The sequence below is a fragment of the Musca vetustissima genome, unplaced genomic scaffold, assembly GCF_032173495.1.
Source record: "Musca vetustissima isolate MV318-11 ecotype Yass unplaced genomic scaffold, APGP_CSIRO_Mvet_v1 utg148927, whole genome shotgun sequence".
Lineage (NCBI taxonomy): Eukaryota > Metazoa > Arthropoda > Insecta > Diptera > Muscidae > Musca > Musca vetustissima.
In genome coordinates this window covers 1-11,755 of record NW_026880233.1, presented here as the reverse complement: position 1 = coordinate 11,755, position 11,755 = coordinate 1, and the positions used below count along the sequence as shown (strand labels likewise).

At 29.9% G+C, this 11,755-nt stretch overlaps 1 protein-coding gene across 1 annotated transcript; it reads right to left on the bottom strand.

Moving 5' to 3' along the window:
- Positions 1–7,906: 7,906 nt before the first annotated feature.
- Positions 7,907–9,994, bottom strand: LOC133325707 (protein stoned-B-like). Its single transcript, XM_061534431.1, has 3 exons — positions 9,811–9,994; positions 8,112–8,322; positions 7,907–8,050 (listed from the first exon to the last, which is right to left on the bottom strand). Exons 2-3 carry the CDS (start codon positions 8,288–8,290, stop codon positions 7,912–7,914), a joined length of 318 nt encoding a protein of 105 aa, XP_061390415.1. The 5' UTR covers positions 8,291–8,322; positions 9,811–9,994; the 3' UTR covers positions 7,907–7,911.
- Between the last annotated feature and the right edge of the window lie 1,761 nt (positions 9,995–11,755).

The window sequence follows — 11,755 nt, the reverse complement described above, 5'->3', positions numbered from 1 at the left end:
TTTGGTATGCTGCAACATAGTGCGCTATCCAAAATGAATCTCGACACAAAATCAAATACAGGTTATTCTAATTCATCCTAAGGGGATAAACTTTATTTATGTACCAAATGAATAAAGTTATTATTTTAATGAAATCGGATGAAAATATATATGGGAGCTATATCTAAACCTGAAACGTCTTTAATCCAATACGCTATGCAATATTTCATGTAAAGCGAACGGATATAGGCTACTCCATTTGCACAAATTGCATAAAATTGGACAAAAATATACGAGGGAGCTACAGTAGACCACGGATATAAGAACATCTTATATAAGAAAAACACGGATATAAGAAAATGTTTCTCTCATAAATGAAAACAGTTTGTTATATAAAATACATTCATATAAGAAAAATACGCTTATAAGAACAAATTTCTCAATTTTTTTAGACGTTCTTATATTCGTGGTCTACTGTATATCTACATCTGAGCCGATTTCAATATATATATATATATATATATGGGAGGTATATCGAAATCTGAACCTGTAGTAATTTCATGACGGTATGCCAAATTATGTCTCAATCGGAAAATATTGACAGTATGGTTCTCCATTTACATAAAATCGGACGAAGCTATTTCTAAATCTGAACCGATTTCAACAAAACTTGACAAACAAACCAATATTGGCCAAAATTGGACGAAACTATATATGAGAGTTATTTCTAAATCTTAACCGAGTTCAACAATACTTTGCACACATCAATCTAGACATAATTGAGTACACTGTACATAATTTTGTCTCAATCGGACCAATATTGGGAGTTTGTTGCTCCATTTACATAACATCGGAGGAAACTATATATGGGAGCTATATGGAAATCTGAACCAATTTTCTCCAATTTCAATAGGGTTCGTCCTTGGGTTAAATAAGTGGTGTTCTATAAAACTTCCCTTCCTTATCTCGTCTAAAAAATCGTTACCTAATCTCGTCCTAGTAAATACACCCTCCACTCACATACTTAGTTTGAGTATCTCGTACTTCATGTCGTCCATAAAGACTCCATCGTTCAGCTTCTACTTTTTCATCCTTTCATATCTTAAATATTTTCAGCTTATCTTTACTTGAGCTTGTTTTTAAATGATTCCTCCTTTCAAATCATCAAAAAATATTGAAACTCAATTTGTGTATGTCATTTCATCAATTAACTATTTATTTGTAATAATCATCATAATATTTATATGTTATGTTATTTTTGTTGTTGTATTTTAATTTATTTTTTTATTAGTTTCATTATTTCAGTTAATATTATATCGTATGTAATATGTATAGTTGTTTGTATATTTTTTTTTTTTTTTGCTTTGGTTTTTTAAATATATATGCTGTAATTTGTTCATAAATACTATGTATAACATATGCTTCTTCATCTTCATCTCTTCTTTGTTTCTTTTTTAAATACTCCTTTTGAAATAAATATTTTTTATCAATTTTTTAATTATTTTCATCTTAAGATAATTTGCCAATAAACTTAGAACAGACATGTTGAATTTAATACAATTTATTTTAGGGTTTTAAGTTTTAAGGTTATGGGAGATTGAGAATTTTGAGTTAGTTTATTTTTTTTAATTATTTTATTTTTTATTATATTTTAATATATTGTTATTAGTGTTGCTTAACAATTTAGATATTTTACATTGAGTTATATTGATTCTAGAGCTGTTTATTATATTGTGTTTTAATGGAGTGGAGAAATAGTTTCTATGTGTTTTGAATCTATGGTTGTGGTAATGGTTAATGGATATATATTATTTTTTAGTTTTTATAATGGAAACATGAATTATATATTTTTTTGGGGATTTTTTAAATGTTTTTAGGAAATAATTTTTAACGTTATACTTAAATTCGTTTTACAATATATAACATTTAAAATAAGACATAATTTTATAATATCATTGTTCTAATTTGCTTTTTGTTCATATTCATGTTTTTAACAAAGTATGTTTTTGTTCTTAATTGAATTATTTTTATATTGTTCTTTGCTTTGTGTTTTATTTTATTTATTTTTTATGTTTTTGTGTTCTAAATTCAATCAAAAATACATTCACATCAAATATTTGTAATTGGTTTTTATTTCATATTAAATACTGTTATTCCAATATTCTAGAGATTTTGTTTGAAAAAGGGTACAGACAGAGAGAAAGTTACAATGGAATGAAAAGGATTTGAAAGTATTTATGTTTGAATTTTTGTGAGAGTGAAAATAATATTTTCGTTTTGGATTGGTTTTGTTGGGACGTTGTGAAATAATGAGTAAAAGAAGGAACTTTGAAAAACTTTGAAATTTGAAAATACTCACAATACATTTGGTAGAGGATTTGGGTGAATCTTTTTCAATATGAAAAGGAGAGGCTTTTTTCCTTGATAATTATTTGAGATTAATTTTTTTGTAGTACATAGATTTATTTATTTATGTTTACATTTTTTTGGTTTAGAATATTATTTTAATTGCTTCCATTACTCGTATTATTTATTACTATGAGTTCCATAATGACATCAAATAGACTAAATATTTGATTATGGTGGTTGTATAATGTAGATTTCTTTTCAAGCATGAAGAATAAGAAGAATTCATTTTTACGAATCATATGTGGAACGCCTAAAAGTATGCATCACTCACACAATAAAGTTATACAAGTATTTAAAATAATCCTACTACACACCAGCTTTCTCTAAAAAATCCATAGTCTTCAAGACTAGCTGTCGCCAATTGCTTCATTTTGATGTAAGTAGTAAATTTACCTTTTCTATAGATATTTTTATGTCTAATAAAATTGTTTAGAACCTAGTAAAAGTGAAGTCAACGATAATCGATATCGGCATTTTTGTATATGCCGTTATTTTTTTAGTAAATTTTTATTGGCTCCATAATGACATCAAATAATCTACATATATGTTTGTGATTGTTGTATAATGTAGATGTATTTGTATATGCATGAAAATAAGTAGAATACGTTTTTACGTAAAATATGTGCAACGCCTAAAAGTATGCATCACTCACTGTATAAAGTTATACAAGTATTTAAATGAACTTTACTGATGAACACATCAGCTTTCTATAAGAAATCCATAACCTTTAAAACTTGTTGTCTCCAATTGGGAAATCTCTGAAAGAACCTTTATATTTTCCTGTTGCAAGTAATACATTTTCTTTTCCTACTGACATTTTCTGTCTATGAAATTGTAAAATATTTCTAAATATATCGGACTTATCACCTGCTTATCTTATACTAAAAGTACCTGCTTATATCCACCAAGTACAAAGTATATTGCCCAATATATATGTGGACAAAGATCGCATTGCAGTCAAGTTCGCTTTTCAACTCAGAAATTTGACTTTATAAAACCAAAAGTTGATTTATAAATAGTTTTTGTATAAGTTCATAATTTCAAAGTAAATTTTTGAAACGATTTAGAAACTATGATAGTTTGGAATATGTGTGTATTTAATAGATATTTATCGGGATACATATGACTGTTTACTTACATCTAATCACTAGATTTCACTCATTATGTTTTTTATATACACCATTTAATTATGTTTGTTTCTATAACAGTTATACTCGATATTTCTATAAAAATCGACAAAATATCCAGTAGAATGAAAATAATTGAAATATAAAGCCTAGAATTATGCATCAAGCATTTAATTATTTTGTAAAACTGATGATATACAATTAAAAAAAGACCGGATTTCATTTAAATATTAAAATATTATTTTTTGATGACAAGATGACATTTTCGCCCCGAAATAGATCAGCTTATACAATAGAACAAAACATTTGATTGCCTAAAAGTATGCACAGCACATCGGTGGCTTTGACATTACAATATGCCATTATCCAATGAGCAGAAGCTACGCTGAAATATCTAATATCTAACAGATTGGACATTATATCGTCATATACTTTCGAAGAAGGCTTATCTGTTGAAATATATATTTTATCCTGAAATAGGTCATCTTATAGCATATCAATATTTATATTATTTATATCACATAACCAAATATAATGCTGCCTAAGAATATGCATCACACATCGTTGGTATTAAACATTTTAATATGACATAATCATAAATCATATTGGAGTGCCTAATGGTACACTTTTTGGCCGTTTCGTCTGACGGCTGATTGTACCTTTTTCTATAAGTTATCCCAATAACTGGAAATCTTTAAAGTTTCTACCCGGTCTTAAGGGACTACTCGGCTTTCCTCACAGAATTGTCATTATATCGCACTCCAAGAAGACCTATGGGTTCAAATGAATGCTTTTAATAAAAAGCCATATGGAATATATTTGGTCTTTTCTCTCTTCCTATTTGAAAAAAAATATAAACTCCACATTTAAAACGATTCGCTTTCCAGGTATGTTCCAGATTGCCAATAATTGACTGAGAATTAATTCTATGCTATCATACGAATCTTATTGGAACAAACTTTTCACAACCTAATACTTCAAAACAATCCTGTATAATTTTTAAAAATAGGACTTATTGGTCCACTCCTTCTAGTTTTTCTCCCAAATCATATGTATCGAATGGAAAACCAATGTCCTCCTCAAATTATGGAACCCATCGGTCTACACCTTCCCCCGTAAAATGTGTCAATATGTTTAAAATATTCAAATCCAATATCAAGCAGAAGGCGAGTCAAATTCGATTCACTCATATCGTATTATTATTAGCAAATCTAGATCAAGTGCGAAAAATCGATTCACACCTTCTCCCATCTTCTCCACTAAGGGTCATCATTTAAATACACTTTCAATTTTACATGAAACGAGTGGAATATCCGATTTTATCCAGTGAATGCTTATTAAAATATTTTTACCAAACCTATATTAAATCGAAAAACGGGGTCTAAAGAGTCACTTCTTTTGATACCTCCCAATTTGGTAAAAAATATATACACATATACAAAGCCTGGTAGACAAACCTGTAGGCCTATTCTGTAACTTTTAACAACATTCGATATTGTTTAATTTTCTTTTGTTATTGTAAAAACAACAAAACCAAGAAATTATATTGTTGTAAAATGAACAATGTCGAATATTGTTAAACAGTTACAGAATAAACCTACTGGCACTTCCCCACAATCCGTCATAATTTTTAAAAATTTTAAATTTAAAAATGATATTGTAAATCTCCACGTACAAAAATCAGAATAAATGCGCAATATAATGTTAATGGCGCAAGGTATATCTTTCGGTGACCGACACCTCAACTTAGCCTAAATTCTAACACAGAAGTTCAATGTCCATAAATCCTGACATATTCTATATTTTTCAAAATTCTCGGGAAGTACCTCATGGTCTCGGATCCAACTGAGGTTATTTAATTTTATAAATTCCAGTTGATCACAACTGATGACGATTGAAGACTTTGGGGTTTTGGACGTGGATGTTTCTACCAACGCAATGGAAGTATGATCGAGAAGAAATGCTGGATTAGACCAAAAGTGATTACAAGGCCGTCAGGCCTCATAAGTTATTGCCAAAGAATTGTACGGTCTATATGAGTTTCAATCCACCTGAAAAGCCCACATTTTTTGGAAGGACAAATATGAGCAATTCCTTCCTCAATTTCTAGACTGATAGAGTTCCCAATTCTCGTCAAGGTCCTCGTGGATTAGAATCCAACGGAGAAGTATAATTTTCAAATGATCTAATTTAACAAATTCCAGTTGGTCATAACGTGGATAGTTTAATCACCCGAATGCAAATATGATCGAGAAGGAAGGCTGAACTTGGCCAAAAGTGTTTACAAGGGCGTCAGGTTTCATAAGTTCCTGCCAAAGAATTGTACGGTCTATATAGTTTCAATCGACCAGAAAAACTCACATTTCATTCCTCAGACCATACTTCTAGTGACTTCTTATGGTGGTCATATTTAAACTGTAATTTTTGAATACCCTGAGATGTTCGTCGGGGACACCATAACAACATAAATAATTTCTCCCTGCCTTAATAATTACGATAAAGTTCGTAAACTATTTGCTAACAGAAGGTTTGGTTTTGAAACATGTTAGTTCACAACTATTCTGTGACGTTATTATTGTGGTTTGTGGCCTCGATATTTATCTTGATTTGCCGGATCGATTTTGTTTTGTGTCAAAAGTTTTGTATCAAAGTACAGATCGCTGTTATGGTCTAATGTTCCGTACTGGCCAAAGTCGATAACTACAGTTTTTGAAAATGATCGGTTATTCATTGGATGAAATTGACCCATAACTTTATTTTTTGTGCCTCTAGAGGTCACATTTATAACCCGAACTTCACGAAGAGTGAAATTTGGGCAACGAATAAACATGGCTCTTCGGACATATAAATTATATAATTTGTACTTCTTCAAGGAATAACCCTCAGGCGACCGAATACCACTCCCAGAAGTCAAAGGAAAATATGACAATATAAAGTCTTTAAACGCTTTGAAGACGTGTCAGAAGGCAGACCATTAAAAGGCGTGGATTTTTTAAAGAATATGTTTCAATTTTTCAATGACCATTACAAGGCGTGGACTTTAAAGATTATTTTTCAAGGACCATTACAAGGACCAACAAAAGGAAAGTCATTCATAGACAGTATTTTGAAGACTTTTCGCAAAGCAGTGGGCAATACACAGAATAAATTTCAAAATGACTTCTATATACCAAATACAATTTCCAAAAACTTTGTAGAAGTCAAAAGAAAAACATGCGATTTAAACCTTTTTGATAACATTAATATATGTATATATTTTCTCTCTCTCTCTCAATAATTTCCAATGTATGTGATGTGTGTTTGAATATGTATGTACGTTATGTGTAATTTATTTTGTAACAATTATTTATGAATGTATGTATTTCAACCTTTACTAAATGTATGTCATAAATATTCACTATTGCGTATTGTGACATACATAGGTATGTAAAATTTCTAAATAATGTTATTGTCCAACTAAGTATGTGTATGTTTTAGCTTATGTTTATGTATGTATATATGTATAGTATGTTTATAAATTTTTGTTTTTTTATAAATATTATCTATAAGGATTGTGAACAAGTATTTTTTTTTTTTTTTTTTTTTTGGTTTCCACCTAAATGAAATATGTATATAGGGTTTTTTGTAATGAAACATAAAAATAAAATAGATGTATATATATATATGATTTCCTATATGAGTGTATATGTGAACATATTTATTTTTATATATATAGATTTGCTTTTCTTTAGTAATAATAATTTATTCAGGAGAAAGTTTGTGGTTTATGGATTATTATATATATTTTCATTTCTTTATTTATTTAGTTTTTAATTTTTGTTTAAACATTTAACAATTATTTTTTTTTTAATTATTTGTTTTTCTTCTTGGAACTTTAGTTTGTTTACTGTGGTTGTTGTTCTTGTTGTTTTTATTTGTTTAAATAATATTTAAGCTTAATTTATAAAGATCGTTATAGCAGTTATATATTCCTTTTTTCCTTCCTTCCTAACTTCTTTCGATTTCTTATTTAGTATTTGTTTTTTTTTTTTAATAATGATTTATATTTATTTTTTGAATATGAGTATATATTTATGTATGTATGTTCTTTTGGTATGTATATAAATATCAGTGTTTTATTTTTTTGAGAATAGAGGAATTATTTTTTGTGGATCAAATTCACATAAAACGCAATGCTGGGAATTGAATCGAATTTCAATTAGATTCAAAATACAGAGTTGTGTTTTAAATTTATAAGACCCTTTTAATTTTATTTCTTAATTTTTCTTCCTAATTAATAACTTTTATTTGATAAGCAACAAAATACTGTGTATGTAGGTATTGTTTTATGTTCGTTTTTCATTGTGTTCCATTAAACTTGTCTACGTTTTCATGTTCAAATTCAACATTTCTAAATCTAATTTGAATCCGAATCTGAGTCACTTGGTGGCGGTACTGGTGATGCTGCTGGTTTTTCTGCCGGCTCCTCACGTATTGGCCTGGTGGCGGCCAAATAGGCATTTGTCGATTCACCATGGGTTGTTTCAATGCCAACTCTGTATTGAAAAAATATTTATTTGAAAAGTTTGTTTTAAAAATTGTTGAATTTAAACTTACTTGTATTCATGTCTGGCCAAATATCTCACATACTTCTCGGGTGGTTCATCCGATTCCGATTCTTGTACGCTTACCGAACGTATTGTTGTATGCGAGACTTGGGTTGCTGGCATTGTAAACTCCACAAAGGCATATGGAGCCAATTCACTGGGTATTTGATCATAAGAGGTAAGGGCCATGCGGCACACCAATTGATGGGTGGTATAGGCACCTGAAAATAATAAAAACAAAAATAATAACAAGCGATGCTTTAAAGAATATTTTATTCAAGGACCATTACAAGGCGTGGATTTTTTAAAGCATGTTTTTCCAAAGACCGACAAATGGCGTTGATTTTTTAAAAACAAGTTTTTTCCCAAAGACCGACAGATGGCGTGGATTTTTTAAAGAATGTTTTCCAAAGAACGACAGATGGCGTGGAATTTTTAAAGAATATTTTTCCAAGGACCGACAGGAGGCGTGAAATTTTTAAAGAATATTTTTTCAAAGACCGACAGATGGCGTTGATTTTTTAACGAATGTTTTTCCCAAAGACCGACAGATGGCGTGGATTTTTAAAGAATATTTTTTAAGGGACCATTACAAGGCGTGGATTTTTTAAAGAATATTTTTTCAACGACCATTACAAGGCGTGGATTTTTTAAAGAATATTTTTTTCGACGACCATTATAAAAACGTGGATTTTTTACAGAATATTTTTTCAACGACGTGGATTTTTTAAAGAATATTCTTTTCGAGGGAACATAAGGGAATATTTTTTCAAGGACCAACAGAAGAAAATAATATTTTTTTCGACGACCATTATAAAAACGTGGATTTTTTACAGAATATTTTTTCAACGACGTGGATTTTTTAAAGAATATTCTTTTCGAGGGAACATAAGGGAATATTTTTTCAAGGACCAACAGAAGAAAATAATATTTTTTTCGAGGACCAACAGAAGAAAAGAACATTTTTTCGAGGACCAGCAGAAGAAAAGAATATTTCTTCAAGGACCAACAGAAGAAAAGAATATTTCTTCAAGGATCAACAGAAGAAAAGTATATTTTTTTTAGAGGACCAGCAGAAGAAAAGAATATTTCTTCAAGGACCAACAGAAGAAAAGAATATTTCTTCAAGGACCAACAGAAGAAAAGAATATTTTTTTTCGAGGACCAGCAGAAGAAAAGAATATTTCTTCAAGGACCAACAGAAGGATTGTTTTTCAAGGACCAACAGAAGGAAATAAAAATATTTTTTCAAGGGAATATTTTTCAAAGACCTACAGAAGAAGAGAATATATCTTCAAGGACCATCGACAGTAGATCCTACAGGCACAAGACATCCATCTGGATACCTTAGGAATTTGCAAATGTATTATATTGATTGTAATACATATTCTATAAGCAAGGACCTTTTATTGGCAGAAGGCCTTTTAAACTGTCTTCTGCTGAAATGGATTCTATAGACAGACGACTTTCGAAAGGTTGTCTGTGGTCAGAAGAATTTTTAGAAGTTATTGTTTGGACAGAATCCCTTTTAGAAAAACTTTTGTAGGCAGAAGGCTTTAAAAACACACAGAAAACCTTTCAGAACATCTTCTATAATCAGAAGATATTTTAAGGGGTCATTAATAATTTTCTGACATAATCAAATACATGTTCCACAGATTTAGTTTTATAACGATTACTATAATTTAATAAAATCGTTTTCAACTCACCTTGTCCCTCCTTTGGCAAACGTGGGCAACGCCATACAATGGCTCTATGATGATGTTCATATTTTGCCTGGCCCGATGTCACCTCGATTAATGATTCCTGCAGTGTATCGACAGCACCCAATATTCGCTCAATACCTTTAATTTTACCCGTACGTCTGTGGGCAGATTTCACTGAACCATATCTACAATGGAGTAAATTTTATAAATGTACAAAACTATACAAAATAACTATAGAATATTTATAAAAAATACGAATTAATTAAAATGCAGGCAAATGTATTTTTTAATAATTTAAATATTTTGGGTTTCAATTTAAAATAAATTTTAGATTTTTTAATATTAAGAAATTTTTGTTAACAATAAACTACATTTCACAACTAATTTTAATACAATTTTATATATTATTTACTTTCATTTATAAAGTTTGTTAATTTCATTTAATATATTTGTTAGTATGATTCAATTTTTCCATTTCAAAAAAAAAACATTTTATTTACATGTTAATGTCAATATTACTTGTTTTACAAATTGATAGGATAGAGATAGTGGAATAGAGAGTAGATTTCTTGTAATTTTATTAGTTCTTTGTTAAGTCTACTGTATTTAAGTGTTTCTATGTTTATGTTAGACAAAATTCAAAATTAGTATTTTATTTCATTAAGTTGTTATAAAAACCGTATGTAGTCAACTTAGGTTAAAAACACGTTTAATTCAACTTTTCTCGACCCTCGCTTGTTTTATTGAAAGGTTTATTTGCTGACATTAAATATGTACACACAAACTTCACGCATGGAAAATTATTAATTATTTGCGATGTGGAATCCCTAGAGATAATATAATATTCACTTTGTAGTTGACTCGCTGAAAATTAGCTAAATATAAAACCCAGGGCAATAGAGTCGAAGTCAGACAGGTGAGATGTTTTTATAACCTATACAACTATACCCAAAAGTTTCTAACGCCGCGAAATTTTGATCCTAGATCCACCTTTTTCTATGTAGAATCGACATATCTCGACTATCAGAGTGGATCTAAATATGTATGTTTGTCCACCAGACCGTCTATCTGTCAATCATAATTTGTAAACACAATACAGGCCACAGTTATGGACCAATCGTCCATTCATGCATGTTCTCTCTGTTCTCTGTTGTTTTTTTGTCATGACCGGTTAATTAGACGTGGGAAAATGAAAGCCATCTTCAAACATGACCTGTCTACAAACAGCAACCTGTATAAAATTATAGCATTCTATATCGATCCCACCGAAAATGTGGGTAATTACAAAAAAAATATGCCGGAATAGAATACGAAGGCTGCTATGTATATTTCTGACCTAATAATGAAAAAGGAAATATTCATCACCTAAAATTCAAGAATGTTGTCCAGTTCGACGTATTACATTTTTCATGCGCTCAAACCAATTGTCGGAACCATTTATATTTTTTGAACACAACGAAAATAAAGCTTTTTTGATGCCACCTCAGGGATGTACGGTGGATGAATTACACGGATTGCAAAGCAGCTCTTTCGAGTAAGATCAACAAATTTGTAAGCTGCAAAATGATTCGACTTCTGTTGTTCAATTTTTTTCGAATTTCTCTAAAGTCTTCAGGCAAATAAATTGTGATATATCCCCAAAAATATACTTCCCTTGTTGTTCAAAAAAAAATTTTTTTCGGGGACACCGATTGACACGAGTCTTTTTTACATATTGCTAAACGAGAACAAATCTTTGAACTTTTGAATATGCTTTACAGATTTATGGTATTGAAAATGTAATATATCGGTCAAAGTTTTGATAAAGCCTCCCCCCGGTACCCCACAACATTCGATATGTACACATTTTTCAATCGAATTGATTTTAATTTTGTATTTTGGTTTCTCGGTGGATATCAAATATTAGGTTAAGTTGAAAATAGGGGTGGTTTATGCCACCACATATCCA

Excerpts from the sequence above, each read along its gene's own strand:
- LOC133325707 (XM_061534431.1), bottom strand. The coding sequence starts at position 8,290 with ATGGCCCTTACCTCTTATGATCAAATACCCAGTGAATTGGCTCCATAT. Across the intron at positions 8,051-8,111 it reads TTGGCCAGACATGAATACAA|AGTTGGCATTGAAACAACCC; the intron begins GTAAGTTTAAAT and ends TTTTCAATACAG.